The 18,298-nt window shown below is 58.2% G+C and overlaps 1 protein-coding gene across 1 annotated transcript in view; it reads left to right on the top strand.

Moving 5' to 3' along the window:
* Mgll (monoglyceride lipase) overlaps positions 1–17,296 on the top strand; it is a 61,494-nt gene extending 44,198 nt beyond the window's left edge. The window contains 5 exon segments of the mRNA XM_078033896.1: positions 4,533–4,610; positions 6,372–6,461; positions 12,042–12,087; positions 12,090–12,256; positions 14,364–17,296. Of these exon segments, the coding sequence (XP_077890022.1) occupies positions 4,533–4,610; positions 6,372–6,461; positions 12,042–12,087; positions 12,090–12,256; positions 14,364–14,504 (522 nt within the window). The 3' untranslated portion in view covers positions 14,505–17,296.
* Positions 17,297–18,298: the final 1,002 nt, after the last annotated feature.

The raw sequence follows: 18,298 nt of genomic DNA, 5'->3' as shown, positions 1-18,298 counted from the left end.
TCACCTTGTCAAATCAGGAGCCGGCGGTCCCCGGGGGTACCAGGGGTCTCCTCTGATTAATCAGGACAAATGAGATTTCTCTTTGCCCCGGGACCTCATGGCCCTGATCTCCCTGCCACCCCACCCCACCCCAGAAATGTGTTGCTGCCTCTGGTCTTTGGCCATCGTGACGGATGTGGATGGGATGGGGATGCTCTGATACCCGCTCTGGTCTCCTCTGAAAAACTCCTGAAAGCATTTCAGAATCTTTTTTTTATTTTTTTAAAAAATATTAATTTGAAAAGTTTGGAGAATAATCGGTTTCGCCAGGCCCAGGGGCCCACGCCTGTCATCCCAGCAGCTCAGGAGGCCGAGGCCGGAGGATCGCAGGTTGGAGGCCGGCCTCCGCCACTTAGCAAAGCCCTGTCTCAACATAAAAAGGAAAAAAGGCCTTGGGGACGTGGCTGGCGAAGGTGGGCAAGTCCCCACGTTTATTTATTTTTAATATATAGACCAGGGACTGAACCCAGGGGTGCTCAACCCCTGAGCCCCGTCCCCAGCCCTTTTTCCATTTTATTTAGAGACAGGATCTCACTGAGCTGCTTAGGGCCTTGCTAAGTGGCTGAGGCTGGCCTCCACCTTTCGATCCTCCTGCCTCAGCCTCCCGAGCCCCAGTTATTCGAGGTGGGCCACTAGAGACCCCGAGTTGGAGAACAGAGAGCCACGTGGGAAAGGACCAGCCCCCTCCCCCCTAAAACAAAGGGCTCCTGGTCACCCCCAAATCGCACCACCATCTGGCTCTCACACCGAGCCTCCTTTCTCAACAACAAGCTGAGCTATATTTAGCCCAGAAGAAGAGACAATGAGGACAGGGACTCGGGTCCCTGGAATATTGTCCCTGTGGAAAAACTGGCTTCACAAAGAAGGTGGCAGCAAAAATCTCTGGAATTTTTTTTTTCCTGAAAATTTCAGAAGCAAAAGCTCTAAAGCAAGTCCTGGGCCGTGTGGGGTGATTTTCTGTCTCTGGGAGGGATCATCCCGTGTCCGAGGCCTGGGGACAGAGGCGAAGTCCCCACTGGCTGTCCATCCAGGAGATGTCACAGTCCTGACCTGGGCTGGCCCAGGAGGTCGGTGGATAACGAGCAGCAGGTCACAGGGGCCCCCTGAACCTCCCTGGGCAGACCCCGGGGCTGAGGGTCAGCGGCCAGAGGAGAATCAGGTCAACCACTGTCCCCTGGTGAGGTCCCTGAGGATCTGGGGCAGCCAGCGTCGCAAGATGTCCCCGTCCCCAGCCAGACAAGGCACACGTCCATGTTTAGGCCCCGGACAGGAAGTTCCCCAGGCGCACATCCATGTTTAGGCCCCGGACAGGAAGTTCCTCAGGTGCACGTCCATGTTTAGGCCCCGGACAGGAAGTTCCCCTGGTGCACGTCCATGTTTAGGCCCCGGATCAGGAAGTTCCCCTGGTGCACGTCCATGTTTAGGCCCCGGACAGGAAGTTCCTCAGGCGCACGTCCATGTTTAGGCCCCCAGACAGGAAGTTCCTCAGGCACACGTGCATGTTTAGGCCCCAGATCAGCAAGTTCCTCAGGCGCACCTCCATGTTTAGGCCTCGGACAGGAAGTTCCTCAGGTGCACGTCCATGTTTAGGCCACGGACAGGAAGTTCCTCAGGTGCACGTCCATGTTTAGGCCCCCAGACAGGAAGTTCCTCAGGTGCACGTCCATGTTTAGGCCCCGGACAGGAAGTTCCTCAGGTGCACGTCCATGTTTAGGCCCCTGGACAGGAAGTTCCTCAGGTGCACGTCCATGTTTAGGCCCCGGATCCGGAAGTTCCTCAGGCGCACGTCCATGTTTAGGCCCCGGATCAGGAAGTTCCTCAGGCGCACGTCCATGTTTAGGCCCCTGGACAGGAAGTTCCTCAGGTGCACGTCCATGTTTAGGCCCCGGATCAGGAAGTGCCTCAGGCGCACGTCCATGTTTAGGCCCCGGACAGGAAGTTCCCCTGGTGCACGTCCATGTTTAGGCCTCGGACAGGAAGTTCCTCAGGTGCACGTCCATGTTTAGGCCCCGGACAGGAAGTTCCTCAGGTGCACGTCCATGTTTAGGCCCCCAGACAGGAAGTTCCTCAGGCACACGTCCATGTTTAGGCCCCAGATCAGCAAGTTCCTCAGGCCCACCTCCATGTTTAGGCCTCGGACAGGAAGTTCCTCAGGTGCACGTCCATGTTTAGGCCCCGGATCCGGAAGTTCCTCAGGCGCACGTCCATGTTTAGGCCCCGGATCAGGAAGTGCCTCAGGCGCACGTCCATGTTTAGGCCCCGGACAGGAAGTTCCCCTGGTGCACGTCCATGTTTAGGCCTCGGACAGGAAGTTCCTCAGGCGCACGTCCATGTTTAGGCCCCGGACAGGAAGTTCCTCAGGCGCACGTCCATGTTTAGGCCCCCAGACAGGAAGTTCCTCAGGCACACGTGCATGTTTAGGCCCCAGATCAGCAAGTTCCTCAGGCGCACCTCCATGTTTAGGCCTCGGACAGGAAGTTCCTCAGGTGCACGTCCATGTTTAGGCCACGGACAGGAAGTTCCTCAGGTGCACGTCCATGTTTAGGCCCCGGATCTGGAAGTTCCTCAGGTGCACGTCCATGTTTAGGCCCTGGATCAGGAAGTTCCCCAGGCACACGTCCATGTTTAGGCCCCGGACAGGAAGTTCCTCAGGCGCACGTCCATGTTTAGGCCCCTGGACAGGAAGTTCCTCAGGTGCACGTCCATGTTTAGGCCCCGGATCAGGAAGTTCCTCAGGCGCACGTCCATGTTTAGGCCCCTGGACAGGAAGTTCCTCAGGTGCACGTCCATGTTTAGGCCCCGGATCAGGAAGTGCCTCAGGTGCACGTCCATGTTTAGGCCCCCGGACAGGAAGTTCCCCTGGTGCACGTCCATGTTTAGGCCCCGGATCAGGAAGTTCCTCAGGCGCACGTCCATGTTTAGGCCCCGGATCAGGAAGTTCCTCAGGTGCACGACCATGTTTAGGCCCCGGATCAGGAAGTTCCCCTGGTGCACGTCCATGTTTAGGCCCCGGACAGGAAGTTCCTCCGGTGCACGTCCATGTTTAGGCCCCGGATCAGGAAGTTCCCCTGGTGCACGTCCATGTTTAGGCCCCGGACAGGAAGTTCCTCAGGCGCACCTCCATGTTTAGGCCTCGGACAGGAAGTTCCTCAGGTGCACGTCCATGTTTAGGCCCTGGATCAGGAAGTTCCCCAGGCGCACGTCCATGTTTAGGCCTCGGACAGGAAGTTCCTCAGGTGCACGTCCATGTTTAGGCCCCGGACAGGAAGTTCCTCAGGCGCACGTCCATGTTTAGGCCCCGGACAGGAAGTTCCTCAGGTGCACGTCCATGTTTAGGCCCCGGATCAGGAAGTTCCTCAGGCGCACGTCCATGTTTAGGCCCCGGATCAGGAAGTTCCTCAGGTGCACGTCCATGTTTAGGCCCCGGATCAGGAAGTTCCCCTGGTGCACGTCCATGTTTAGGCCCCGGACAGGAAGTTCCTCCGGTGCACGTCCATGTTTAGGCCCCGGATCAGGAAGTTCCCCTGGTGCACGTCCATGTTTAGGCCCCGGACAGGAAGTTCCTCAGGCGCACCTCCATGTTTAGGCCTCGGACAGGAAGTTCCTCAGGTGCACGTCCATGTTTAGGCCCTGGATCAGGAAGTTCCCCAGGCGCACGTCCATGTTTAGGCCTCGGACAGGAAGTTCCTCAGGTGCACGTCCATGTTTAGGCCCCGGACAGGAAGTTCCTCAGGCGCACGTCCATGTTTAGGCCCCGGACAGGAAGTTCCTCAGGTGCACGTCCATGTTTAGGCCCCGGATCAGGAAGTTCCCCAGGTGCACGTCCATGTTTAGGCCCTGGACAGGAAGTGCCTCGGGCACCCATCTGGCAACAGCCATGAGTGGCGGTCCTCCCCTGCTGTGGCCCCTGCCCTGATAACTCTGGGCTCGGCTGCTAGATGTCTGTGGTTCCATCATGGCACCAGCAACCCAGAAAGTCAACGGGGTAGTGACCCCTTGTCCTACATCTGGGAACGAGTGCCCAGTTCTTCCCGGGGAGGCAACAGGCATAGTTTTACCTGAGGAAAATCCTGCCAGGTGCCGTGGTCACACCTGCCATCCCAGCAGCCGGGGAGGCCGAGGCAGGAGGATCGCCAGGTGGAGGCCAGCCTCAGCAACTCAGCGAGACCCTGTCTCTAAATAACATATAAAAAGGGCTGGGGACGGGGCTCAGGGGTCGAGTGTCCCTGGATTCAATCCCAAGGACCAGGAGCGTCCACTTGAGCGCTGCGGTCACTTGTTCAGTTGACCAACAAGGAATGTGTCTGAGCTGTTCTTCTCAGGGAGTCGGAGAGCGCCGTGGGCAGGAGGCCCAGCGCTCACTCGAGGCTGATTGGATGAGCCCCATGGTATAGACGAGGAGACCGAGGGTCAGAGGCCTCCTCGTTGGGGTCCGGGGGACGGTGGGGACCTCCCCTCCCGGGCTGGGCCCAAGCACTCTCCGCCCCCCACAGGATCACCCGAAGATATTCCCAGACTTGGTGGAAAACACATCGAGATTGGTAATGGTTTGGATCCCACTTTCCTTATGGGTGAGCAAGACCCCGATCAGGCTTCCGGAACCTTCTCTCGGGAAGCGGTGATGGGGCTCTCGTGGTCAGGGGTGGACGCTCTGGGAGATTTTTTTTTTCCCCAAGGAGGGAAGTGAGCAGTGGCCATCTGGTCGACCTCCACGGTGCGCTCTCTGGGTGGAGGTGCCGCCATCCTCAACTCCTGGCCTCCACACCCTTCCCTGCTCTCCACTCTGGCTTGGGGTTTTATTTTTGGGTACCCCCAGGGATGGAACCCAGGGGTGCTTCACCCCTGAGCCCCGTCCCCAGCCCCTTTTTCTATTTGATTGAGAGACAGGGTCTCGCCGAGTTGCTCGGGGCCTCGCTCAGTGGCTGAGGCTGGCCTCCATCTTGCGATCCTCCTGCCTCAGCCTCCCGAGCGGCTGGGATCACGGGTGTGCGTCTCCACACCCGGCAAGAACTCGTTTTCTTAAAAACCAACTGTCTAGACTGCCATCCCTTCCATGGGAGCCCGCATTGTGAGGTCTTGGCACTTTGGGGCGTAGACATCTTGGCTTCAGTAGTGCCCCCCGCAGGGACCTAGGTTCAAGGGTGAAGGTAAGTGTGTCGCTTTTGCAAATGACCAAATCGTCATGATGGACCAGGATTCCCGGGCCCGGGTCCTTGCAAAAAAATCAGGTGACGGGCTTCAAAATCGGGACGGGCTGGCCAACGAGGGCTCTGGTGGTGGGACCGACAAAACGGAGCAGGCGCTGCCCGGTCTCTCTCTGCTCCTCCTCTGTCGCGGGGTCAGGGCTGAGGCGGCCAGTCCTGCGCTCGGCCTTCTCCTGGCTCATGGCCCACCTCATCTGGGGACAGGAAGGAAGTGGGCAGCCACATTGGCCAGACAGGCAGGGGTCAGTGTCTGGCTCTCGGTTACCCCCATCTCCTGTGGCCTTCCTGAGTCCAGTGCTGGAAAGAAAACAGACCCCCAATTCTCTCCCAATAATGTGGCCCCAGAAGACACACAGTTCCCTAGAAGGTCCACCTGTATGCAGTCGGAGTCTAATAAAGGTCACAGGGGGTCTGTTGGCTCTCTGCAATGACCTGCTGTTTTGTTTGCTTCATTTTTAGATCTTCTGCCTTTTGAAATTTTGTATTTCATTTAGAGACAGGGTCTCGCTGAGTGGCTGAGCGCCTGGCTTTTGCTGAGGCTGGCCTCCGACTTGGGATCCTCCTGCCTCAGCCTCCCAAGCCCCTGGGATGACAGGCCTGCGCCGCCACACCGTGGGGGTGCAGGGAGGTTCAGCATCCTCGGTGGCAGGGGGAGGCCACCTGAGTCTGACGGGAGGTTAGGGCACCTGCTAGGACAGGCGACAGGCCCGGGCAAGCTGGTTCCAGGACGCACATGCGCACTGCCCGCCGCCGCGGCCCTGCGCCCTGCTGCGTCCCCAGCGCTGCCCGTGGCTCCCACCTTCCCTGGGACTCTAACTCCCAGCATTTGGCACCTCACTTTTGAAACAGCCCCTCCCCTTCCCCAAGTGTCACCAAAATAGACCCCCCTCCCCCGAAAAAAAGGGACTGGGGTGCAGCTCAGTCCCTGGCAAATCATTCAAGGTCGCAGCCAACGAGCCACTTGTGGGAAAAGCCACCCCACAGAGTCCAGGGTGGAGACCCTGGAGGTCCGCGGAGGCTGACGTGCAATTTGGGGTCTCGCGGTCCTTAAGGGGACTTGTAGCCTGTCCCTCAGGAAGAGGGGGGCGTCCATGCCACATGGGACTCACCTCTCGCCTCCCTGCCCAGGTCCTCGCTGCGAAAGTGCTCAACCTTGTCCTGCCAAACATGTCCCTGGGGCCCATCGATTCCAGCGTCCTCTCCCGGAACAAGACAGAGGTGAGAGTCTTCCGGAAAATCTGGGGGGGCAGGGGGGTAACTTGGGGTCGGTGTGGAGGTGAAGGCAGCAACCCCCTCACCCCGGAGAAATCCAGGTTTGGGTCCGTCCTTGGCATTCTGCTGCCCTGTCACTTAAGCCAAAGGAAGGATTGATTGGAAAAGAGAACTAAGGGCTTCAGGCATGGCTGTATCCAGGAGATCCAAAAATCCTATTCACCCCACCCTGGTTCTCCCCAACTCTCATCCCACCCTGGTCTGGCTTCATTCCCAGAAAGGCTTTTCCTAAATGGGAAGGAAAGGTGGCCACGGGCAATTGTCCCCAAGCAACCTCCGTCAAAAACCAGTGACTCTTTTCTCAACAAAAGTCTCAGGGAATTTTTTTTTTTTTAAATTGGGGATCTAGCCCAGGGGTACTTTACCACCAGAGCCACATCCCCAGCCCTTGGAGAAAATTAGTTTTTAATTGCAGACAGGGTCTCTCTAACATGCTTGGGGCCTTGCTAAATGGCTGAGGCTTGGCCTCGAAATCGCCATCCTCCTGCCTCAGCCTCCCGAGTCCCTGGGGTGACTGGTTTGTCCAAGAGCCCGTTATTGTGTCCAGGAAAAGGAGTGGGGCATAGGGGGGGGAGGATCGCAAGTTGGAGGCCAGCCTCAGCAGCATGGCACCCGGGGCCAGTCCCCCTCACCAGAGGCCAGCCTCGAGCGGCCGCAGACCTGGGACCTTTCTGAATGACCATTTGAACAAAGGGGAAAAAAAAATCGTTCTGAAAAGCAGAATCTCCCCGTGGCAAAAGGCACAACCTCAAGTTCCAGAAAGAGGGAAGCCCAATGTGGAGTCTGATTGGATCCCGACAGGCAGGGGAGCTGCCTTCCCCCCATTTCACAGAGGAGAAAAATGGAGGCCCAGAGAGGTCAAGTCACCTATCAAAGGTGGCACAGCCGGCCAGGGGGCAAGGGCGGAGATTTGAGCTCACTGGATGGACAGGCCTGCTCCTGGATGCCTCTTTTCCTGCTGGTGTGTTTGTTCCTCCTGCTCCAAGGAGCCCCTGGCTGCCTGTCACTGTGGGAGGCGGGTATACCTTCTCATTGTCCCAACACCACCCAGGGGACAATCGATGGCATCCTTCTTCTTCCATGCAAGACACTGTAGCCTTCGGGGTCCCCTCAGAACCTGCCAAAGTCAGTCTTTGGATCCTTCTTTGCAGATGTGGAAGCTCGGGCCCAGAGAGGGCAAGTCACCCTCCCCCAAAACACACAGCGACTAAGTAAGGATAGGAGCCTGGGTCTGTCTCCTCGGGGCCCAATGCTCTTGGGCAGCTCTGGGAAACAAGAGGTCACTGCTCCGGCCCTTGTTCTAGGGTCCCTAATCAGAAATTAAAGACAACAGACATCCCAGGGGATTGGGAGGCTGAGGCAGGAGGATCGTGAGTTTGGAGGCCAGCCTCAACCATTTAGCAAAGCCCTCAGCCACTCAGCGAGGCCCTGTGTCTAAATAAAATACGAAAAAAAGGGCTGGGGACGGGGCTCCGGGGTCAAGTGCCCCTGGGTTCAGTCCCTGGCACCAAAAATTTAAAAAAATAATATAATAAAAAATAAGGCTCCTAACATCTTAATCATTCCGCTGCTAACAATGGGGTCTTTCACGCTGTAGCAAATTTTCCTCCCACCCTGAAAATCCTCGAATGCCATTCCAGATAGTTCTCTGGCCTGGGACACCTTCAAATCCTTGGTCGCCGCCCCATGTCAAATGGAATGAACTGCCCCAGTCTCTGTCCCCCCTCCCTGGCCCTGGATAGAAACAGGAAGAGGGAGACCCCCATTTTGAGCGCACGTGGCCCTGGCCGTCCCCACCCCATTTTATATTATTATTATTTTTTGAGACAGGGCCTTGCTCAGTGGCTGAGGCTGGCCTCCCACCGGCGATCCTCCTGCCTCAGCCTCCCCAGCTGCTGGGATGTCCTTTGAAGCTGGGTGTGTGCTGGTGGTGGTGGTGGTGCCCGCCTGTAATCCCAGCAATTTGGGAGGCCGAGGCAGGAGGATCGCGAGTTCGAGGCCAGCCTCGGCAACTTGGGCGCTAAGCAACTTTTAAGCCATTTTTGAAGAGCTCATAAAAGGGGCTGGAGATGAAGCTCGGTGGTAGAGCACCCCTGGGTTTCATCCTGGTCACCAAAGATTAATTAATTAGTTACTTTAATTAAGCATAAAAGTAAGCAGCCGGCACCAGGACCCTGAATACTCCCAATACGTCAGCCTCTGTGACATCAGGAGGGAGACTGGGCAGGGACACACACGTAAGGCCAGACCCACTGTCACAGTTAGGACAAGGGACCGTGCTTCTTTGTCACCCTCTTGGGCTCGGTTCTTGCTCCAGTCCCCACCATCCTCACCCACCGTTTGATCTCAGGACTCCCACCCGCTCAGGAGGCTGAGACAGGAGGATCACAAATGGGAGGCCGGCCTCAACAAGTTAGCAAAATCCTGTTTCCAAAATAAATAAATAAATAAAAATTTAAAAGGCTGGGGATGGAGCTCAGGGGTACAGTAATTCTGGGTTCTATTCCTAAGACCCCCCCCCAAATTGTACCTGTCTTGGGGTACCTTGTGGCGCTTTGATAGACTGTCTATAGAATCAAGTTCTCAGATGATTCATTTTGATTTCCTGTTTTGGAAGCGCCTTCTAGAAGGGGTCCCCAGAACTTGCGGTGGGTTTATGCAAACAGCCTGTCCCCCAGGGTGTCCCAGAGCCCCCAACTTGGGATAACACCAAGTCACGTGGAGGCAAGAGTGCCCAGTCAGTGTCACATGGCACTCGGGGGTAGAGGCCCACCCCAGGACACCCTCTCCTATCCGGAAGGAGACCGTCGCCAGATGGGAAGGTGACCCCCTGTTCCTCAGCCCTTCTGGTGTGACTCAGGAATTTCCACCCCTGCGCCTGGGCGTCCACTGCAGCTGGCCGCGGGGGACAGCGAGATGTCAACACGGGGCCCTGGGCGTTTCTGCAGAGTCGGGCCAAGTCTTTATCTCGCCCCTGCCACCCTGTGGGTGGGCACCCAGTCAGCAAAGTCCCAGGAGGGCTGGGGACGCCCGATGAGGGGCCCTTTTGTTCCTGCCAGTCAAGTCCCTTGACATCTGTGACTCAGAGGGACCCAGCTCTGCCTCTTTGTGTCTCTCTATGACCTTTTCTGATCTTGCCTTTCTTTTGTGGGGGGCAGGGGCGTGTGTGGTGGTCCTGGGGACTGAACCCAGAGGCCGTGGGCCACGCAGCCCCGTCCCCAGCCCTATTTTGGGTTTCATTTAGAGACAGGGTCTCGCTGAGCTGCTTGGTGCCTAAGTGGCTGAGGCCGGCCTCCACCTTGCGATCCTCCTGCCTCGGCCTCCCGAGCTGCCAGGATTACAGGCGTGCGCCAGGGCACCTGGCCTCAGGTGGATTTTGGTTTTAAATGCTCAAGGGCTGCCGGGATGGGGCTGGCACGGCCACTGTCTGGGAGGGAGGGCCTGGGCCCTGGCCTTTCCCCTCCTTCTCGGGCCTGCCCTCTCCCCCACACATCTGGCAGCTCCTTCCCCAGGCCCAGAACAGCCCGTGTAAACAGGGTCTACGTGATGTGACATGGGAAAGGAAGCCAAGGGCAGGAAGCCACTCAACCCTGGAGCAGAGTCCCCAAGGGGCCCGTGCGCTGAGGGGGCTCCAAGCAGGGCAGAGTCTCAGGCCAGTTTCAGGAAATGGACACAGGACACCCGACCTATGGCCGAGAGTCACAGCAGGGGGGGGGGAGCCCCCAAGGGCCCTGGAGGAGCCCGGATGTGGACACAGCAAGATGGGAGGGGGCAGCTGGCCAGGGCATGGCCACCCTGCTGGGCCTGGGGCCCCACACTGCAGTGCCTTGAATGGGAAAGGGCTTAGTTCTCTGGCAGGTGACTTCTGAGCACCAGGGGGACCCGTCCTGTAGCTCAACACGTCCCAGTGTGTCCCCAGCCTGGGTCCACACGGCCCAACTCCCTCCCTAAAGGACCTACAGGAAAGGCCAGCTTTGGACCCAGAGGGTACCAGCAGCTCCCCTGCTCTTCTCCTATTGGTTGGAACATGGTCATGTGACCTTGCCCTGCTGCAAGGGATGCTGGGAAATGTAGTCTTCCATTGGGGGAGTTGTGTACCCAGCTGAATATCAAAGAGTTCTAGAGGAGAAAACAGGGATTGGGGTAACTCATAACAGGGGGGTTACTAAACTTCTCTCTGCCTAAATTTCCTTATGTGCAAAAAATGAATAATAAGCCAGGTGCGGTGGCACATGCCTGTCATCCCTGCAGCCTGAGGGAGGCTGAGGCAGGAGGATTGCCAGTTGGAGGCCAGCCTCAGCCACTTAGAAAGGGCCTAAGCAACTCAGCGAGACCCTGTCTCTAAATAAAATAGAAAAAGGGGCTGGGGACGGGACTCAGGGGCGAAGCACCCCTGGGTTCAATCTCTGATACCAACAACAACAACAATAATAATAATAGCTGTACCTCAGTCAAGGTCGTTACGGAGGTTAAATTCGTTATTAGATATTATATAGACAAACATTAGGGCTGAGCATTTAGCAAGAGCTCGGGTGTAACTAGACTTTTTTTTTTTTAAGCTGTTCTTGTTTTTATTACTCAACAGGATCCTGACCCACTGTCCTGGCCCCGGGCTGGGCACAGGGTGTTCTGGTTGCTATCACTGTAGGCACCAGGACTTGGGCAATCCTGAGCCCAGGGCTCCAATGTGGCCCCACAGCTCTCCTCCCTGGTGGGCTGCATGCACTGCATCCAAGGTCCATGACCCGCTCCCGCCCGGCACAGCCTGCCAAACACATGGCCTTGGCTGGTGGGAGTCACACGCTCAGCTGCAGGAACTGGGTAATCCGACTCGGGTGGCTTTTCACCAATGGTCGGCTCTGCGATGCTCAGTCTCTGGCATGGGACGGAATCCAGGATGGCAGGGGTGACCACAGGACAGCCGGTCCCCTCTTGGCCTGGATCTGGAATTCTGGCCCAGGCCCTGCAAGGGGTGGTGACAGAAGGGAGGTGTGGCCGTGGAGAGCCTAAGTCCCAGTCCAGTGGTGGCCTGGGGTCTCCTGGGACTGCCCTCTGCCCCAACCGTGTCCACACCACAGGGCAGATCTCCAGCTTGCCCTGGAGAAAGTAAGCAAAGGAGACGGTGGCCTCACGCCTACCCATCAGGGATTGAGACACTTCTAGAGCCTTGTCACCCAGATTCTGTGGGGCAGATGTCCCATCTCAGGCCACATACAGGGCATGGACTTGCTGAGGCTGGGTGCGGTGGTGCACACCTGTCATCCCAGCAGCTCAGGAGGCTGAGGCAGGAGGATCGCCAGGTGGAGGCCAGCCTCAGCCACTTAGCAAGTCAGTGAGACCCTGTCTCTAAATAAAACATGAAAAGGGCTGGGGATGGGGCTCAGGGGTTAAGCACCCCAGAGGTTGTCTCTGAGACCAAAAAAGAAAAAAATGATAAATGATCTGGGCCTAGCAAGGGTGAGCCCCGGCCTGCACTGAAGGTGACTTTTTTTTCTTTTTTTCTTTTTGGTCCCCACCCTCCTCCAGGTTGAGCTTTACAACTCGGACCCTCTCATCTGCCGGGCGGGGCTGAAGTGTGCTTTGGGATCCAACTACTCAACGCTGTCTCGCGGGTGGAGCGAGCCCTCCCCAAGCTGACCTTGCCCTTCCTGCTGCTCCAGGGCTCCGCAGACCGCCTGTGTGACAGCAAAGGGGCCTACCTGCTCATGGAGTCAGCCAAGAGCCAGGACAAGACTCTCAAGGTGAGCGGCTGCCCGGCTCCGCCCCGCCCACCGTGTAGCCCGTAGCCACGCCCACAATGTAGCTCCGCCCACAGTGTAGCCCCGCCCACCACCTAGCCACACCCACATCATAGCCCCGCCCATAGCATAACCCCACTCACAACATAGCCCCGCCCATGGCATAGCCCCGCCCCACCACCTAGTCACACCCACCTCATAGCCCCACCCCATATCATAGTCCCGCCCACAGCATAGCCCTGTCCCAGTTTAGCCACACCCACAGCATAGCCCTGCCCACAGTGTAGCCCCGCCCCACCACCTAGCCACACCCACCTCATAGCCCCACCCCTATCGTAGCCCCGCCCCACAGCATAACCCCACTCAGTCCCACAGTTTAGCTACACTCACAACCTAGCCCCGCCCATGGCATAGCCCCGCCCCACCACCTAGCCACACCCACCTCATAGCCCCACCCCCTATCGTAGCCAGCCCCACAGCATAACCCCATCCACAGCATAGCCCGGTCCCACTGTTTAGCCACACCCACAGCATAGCTCCACCCACAGTGTAGCCTCGCCACACCACCTAGCCACACCCACATCATAGCCCCACCCCATATCATAAACCCCACCCACAGCATAGCCCTGTCCCACAGTTGAGCCACACTCACAACGTAGCCCCGCCCATGGCATAGCCCCGCCTCCACCTAGCCACACCCACCTCATAGCCCCACTTCATATCATAGCCCCGCCCCACAGCATAACCCCACTCACAACATAGCCCCGCCCATGGCATAGCCCCACCCCACCCACCTAGCCACACCCACATCATAACCCCACCCATATCATAGCCCCGCCCCACAGCATAGCCCTGTCCCAGTTTAGCCACACCCACAGCATAGCCCTGCCCAGTGTAGCCCCGCCCCACCACCTAGCTACACCCACCTCATAGCCCCACCCCCTATCGTAGCCCAGCCCCACAGCATAACCCCATCCACAGCATAGCCCTGTCCCACCGTTTAGCCACACCTACAGCATAGCTCCATCCACAGTGTAGCCTCGCCCCACCACCTAGCCACACCCACATCATAGCCCACCCCATATTATAACCCCACCCACAGCATAGCCCTGTCCCTCAATTTAGCCACACCCACAGCATAGCCCCGCCCAGCAGAAACTGCCCCACCACCTAGCCACATCCACATCATAACCCACCCCATATCATAGCCCCGCCCCACAGCATAACTCCACCCACAACATAGCCCTGTCCCACAGTTTAGCCACACCCACAGTGCAGCCCCGCCCACAGCATAGCCCCGCCCCAGGGCGTGGCAGGAGGCGGGCTTCCCTGTGGGTGTGTCCAATCAGATCCTGGAGAGCTGGCGGGAGGACCTGGATCCTGCCTCTGTTGGCTGAACAAATATAGTGTCTTGAGAGAATGTCCCTTCCAAGTTCCAATGACATGCATGGTCCCCAACATCCCTGGGTGCCAGCCCCAGCAACCCCAGGCCCAGCAGCAGCCGGAGACATAGTCACAGAGATGCTGGGGCACTTGACAGTCTGCAGGAGGTGGCCCTGCCGGTGGACAAGGGACCTCGCAGGGACAGGCCTTGAGGCTTGGCTAGGTGGCCTGTTAGACCCAAGAGACAGCCCTGGCTGCCTCGGACAGACTCTCAAGGTGGGCACACGGATGTGCTAGTTTTATTTGACTGAACTGGGAGGAAGCCCCCAGATGAGGAGCAGAGCCCCTGCTGAACCCCCAGGACACATGACCCAGAAACCCCGTGGGACAGATCCCAGCTCCAGGGGGACATTCCGGCTGACAGGTCCTGCCTCCCCACCGGCAGTGCCGTGGCGCCCGCCTGTCATCCCAACGACTTGGGAGGCTGAGGCAGGAGGATCGCAAATTGGAGGCCAGCCTCTATAACTTAGCAGGGCCCTGTCCCCTACCCTGCCCCCTTCTCAAAAAAGGTGGGGGGTGGGGAGTGAAAGCCAGATGCTCCAGGCACAGGGAGCTGGCCCCTAAGGACACTGCCCACTCCTGTCCCCTGTGTCCACTCCCCACCCCCACCACCTGCCACTTCTTCTGATGACGTCGCCCTGGCCCCCTGCGTCTCCTCTGATTGCAGATTTACGAAGGTGCCTACCACGTCCTCCACAAAGAGCTTCCGGAAGTGACCAACTCCGTCTTCCACGAAATAAACATGTGGGTCTCCCAAAGGATAACCATGGCTGTCCCCAGAGGGGTCCCCAGAGGGTCCCCGCCCTGAGTGCACTGGCCAAGGGACCAGCTCATGGCCTGGGGGAAGCGGGCAGAGGGAGAACAGAGCTGGCTGCTTCCGAGTGGCTTAAAAACCAACCCACCGCCAAACTGGAGGGACCCCTGGCGCAGTTAACTTTAAAAAAAATAAATTTATGTCATATATAAGGCTATAAGGCACTGGAACTACCCTAAAGGGTAGACACTATGCAAAAATATATATATATATAATAATAATAGTAATAATGAGAAAGAGAAGGGTGACAGGCAATTCCCACAGAGGGACTCTATTAAATTTTTTTTTTCTTAAATAAGCAGGGCCCCGCGTGGTGGCGCACGCCTATAATCCTAGCCACTCCGGAGGCTGAGGCAGGAGGATCGCAAGGTGGAGGCCAGCCTCAGCCACTTAGCAAGGCCCTAAGCGACTCAGCGAGACTTTGTCTCTAGATAAAATATAAAAAGGGCTGGGGACAGGGCTCAGGGGTTAAGTGCCCCTGGGTTCAATCCCTGGGACCAAAAAAAAAAAAAAATTAATTAAATATGCAGGGACTCTGCCCGCCTCTCCCAGCTCCTACGAGGTTCCCAGGGATCCCTGGTGATCCCAGGAAACCAGATGCAATAATCGGAGAAGTGTCCGCCCCTGGCCCTTACGCAAGCTCCCGCCCAGTGGCCCTCTCTGACCAGCCATGACTCTGTGGCCTTTCTCGGGTGTGTAATGACGTGGCCTGTGTCCCCACCCAGGCCAGCTCCTGGGGCAGACTCACGTGCCCTTCCAAGGCTCAGCAGATGACTGGCACTTCCTCCACATGAGCAGCCACCCGTGACCTTGCCAGCTGACTTACCGTCCACTAGAGCCCAGGGGCACCCACCTGTCATCCCAGTGCCTCGGGAGGCTGAGGCAGGAGGATCGCAAGGTGGAGGCCAGCCTCAGCCAAAGCGAGGCCCTAAGCCACTCAGCGAGACCCTTGTCTCTCAATCAAACAGAAAATCAGGGCTGGGGACGGGGCTCAGGGGTTACAGCCCCCCTCCCCTGGGTTCCATCCCTGGTACCCCTCCCCCCTCAGAAAAGAGGCTGCCTTTTCTTGGGGACACTAGTGTCACCGATGCTGTAAGAGAGAGCTGTATTGCAGATGAAGTATCTAATATATACTGTCTATTCTAAAGCAGAGACTATGGGAACGGGTGGCTGAGTGGCAAGGAGCAGCTGTCCCCTCCCCTGGGCCTGACGGTCCTCCTCTGCCACCCAGAGCCTCCCTGGGACTCTCACGGCCGGCTCCACGGCGCCCTCTGGTGGCGAGAGGAGGGAATTGCAGTGCTGAGCGCTGGGTCCCAGATGCCCCCTGTCCCCGCCCAGGGCTAGTCACCGCCTAAACGGGTGTCGCCCGACCTTTCCCAGACAAGGACCGGGCCTGACCTGGGCTTCTCAGGTGCCCACCCCAGCCCTGGCCCTGCCCGTGGCCTCCCTGTGAGGCAGCAATAACTGGGGACCCCCCCCCCGCCCTTGGGAACTCTTTCACCTTGACCTTGGGACTTGCTGTCACCTCAAAAGCCTCGTCAGTGCGACTCGAGCCCCGGGAGGGAGCTCGGCCGCTGGGGACAGCCCGCGGGGTGGCGAGGGAGAAGTCGGGGTGCCCTTTGGACCCCTGTTGGGGGAGAGGACGCTCCTCCTTCCAGGATCCCCAAAATGGAAGCTCAGAATCTGGGGGGCTCAGACCCTTCTTTGGGGGTGGCGGGAATGCCCTGTCCTTTTCTTGGGGCTTATTTTGGAGATAAGACCCTCTTGGTCACACATGGCAGATTCTAGACCCTACTGGGGTCCCCAGGGTCACCTGACAGCTGCAGGTCTGCCAGGGGCCGAGCAGAAGACCCCGGGGTGGCCGGGAGGCTCCCCTGGACGCCTGGATGTCCTTCCATAGAAGCCCTGACAGAGTCACCAAGGGGGACCCACTTATGTGTCTTGTTCATGAGTGACTAATATTCCAGAGGGAAAAAATGACCCGAAATGGGGGACCATCACCCCCCTCTGTCTTTCAAAAAGCCGGGCCAGCCTAGAACCAGGGTCACCGTCGGCATTGACAGCTCCGTGGTGACATTCTGGCCCTCAGGGTCCCGCCCTGGACCGCGGTGTCGAGTCACTTGGGGTTGGAAGGGATACTGGGTCCCCCCCCCGGGGTCCCCCAGGGCTTGGCCTTGAGGGGTGAGAGGAGGGCAGAGTCCAGGAGGGGACCCCAGGATGCAGCTGGTCCAAATCCTGACTGGGACATGAGGCCCAGCGCTGATCCAGAGTGGGATGGTCTCCAGGGCCTCCAAGGTCTCGGGCCTCCATAGGGAACTGGGTTTGGGGCCTGAAAATCTTTTTTAGGTAAAGGTCACCCTCTGCAGGTAGCAAGGCAGTGGGCAGCAGCCCGCGACACCCCGGTCCCTTGGCAGAGAGGACGGGTGGGCTGGTCCCTCGGACCCCAGACCCCCGTCACCTTCTAGAAGGTTCTAGAAGGTTCTAGAAGGTTCCAGGGGCCACCACCCTCAGGACGCTCTGGACCCCCCCCCAGAGGTCTCTGGCCGCATGCCACCTCCAGGCCCCACCGTCTCTCAGTAGCTTTCCCTCCTCTGGCCGCCGATGGCCGCCACCCATCTATTAGGATCCCGGTCATTTTCCAAGCCATGGACGGGTATGTCACTGTCACCGCGGCTCAAGCCACATCTCTCCCGTGGACTGTTAGTGGGGAACGTGGATCGGCCTGGAACTCTTAAAGGGACCCATGTACACTACCACTAACCCTAATAAACCACATGTTTTCTGAACGCTGTCTGTCTGTCCGTCCGTCCCACGTGACAGGCCTCCCTTAGAGGGGGCCCCGGGACCTTTGGGAGGGACAGTGGAGTCCTGGGTGAGCCCTGCCGTGTCGGGCTGGTCGCCTGGTGCACCCTCCGGCACTCTGGGTTCCGTGAGTAGGTGGCCTCTCCAGAGCCTGGCCAAGGTCACATGGTCCTGCTCCCCTGTGGCCCTTGCTCTGCAGCAGCGGCCCCCCAACCCCACCCCAGCTGGCCTCAGGGAGTCTGTGGCCCCCCAAACAGCCAGAGAGGCCGTTAAAACATCCCAGCGGCTCCGGAGGCTGAGGCAGGAGGATCGCAAGGTGGAGGCCAGCCTCAGCCACTTGGCAAGGCCCTGAGCCACTCAGCGAGACCCTGTCTCTCAATAAAATCTAAAAAAGGGGCTGGGGACGGGGCTCAGGGGTTCAGCACCCCTGGGTTCCATCCCTGGGACCAAAAAGAAGGAAACCACAGACACCTTCAGGGTACAATGCGGACCTCAAGTGCCAGCAGCAGCAACCTCTCCATCTGGGCGATCCTTCTTGCAGAGTGACGGGGACGGAGCCAGCCGTGGGTCAGGGCGGTGACGCAACTTCACATCTTGCACCAGGTTCGTGTTTTGCAAGCCACTTGGTCTGGGGCCCTGAAGAGAGAACCTTAAGAAGTGCGGCCACCATGTCCCCTCTGGTGCTCAAACATAAAGACCTCTGAGGGGACTTCCACGTCTTCCCAGGTGACACGCTCCTGCCCCAGGGACCACTGCTGTCCCTGATCCCAGTTAGAATGCCCGTGTGTGCAGGCCGCAGCCTGAGCCCTGCCTTTGGTCTTTCGTCTGCTCAGCTCGGGGGGTATTGAGGGTTACGTAGGAGTTTTCTCAGCAGAGAAAAGAAATTATAGGAAGGTGGAAAAATGAGTTACTATTATGCACTTAGAGACTACAACTCAGGGCAGGGCTGGGCAGGGCACTGAGGGACTCACTGGGGACCCGAGGTC

The sequence above is a fragment of the Ictidomys tridecemlineatus genome, chromosome 16 (assembly GCF_052094955.1).
Source record: "Ictidomys tridecemlineatus isolate mIctTri1 chromosome 16, mIctTri1.hap1, whole genome shotgun sequence".
Lineage (NCBI taxonomy): Eukaryota > Metazoa > Chordata > Mammalia > Rodentia > Sciuridae > Ictidomys > Ictidomys tridecemlineatus.
The sequence above is the reverse complement of the archived record's forward strand: the minus strand, read 5'-3'. Positions and strand labels throughout refer to the sequence as shown.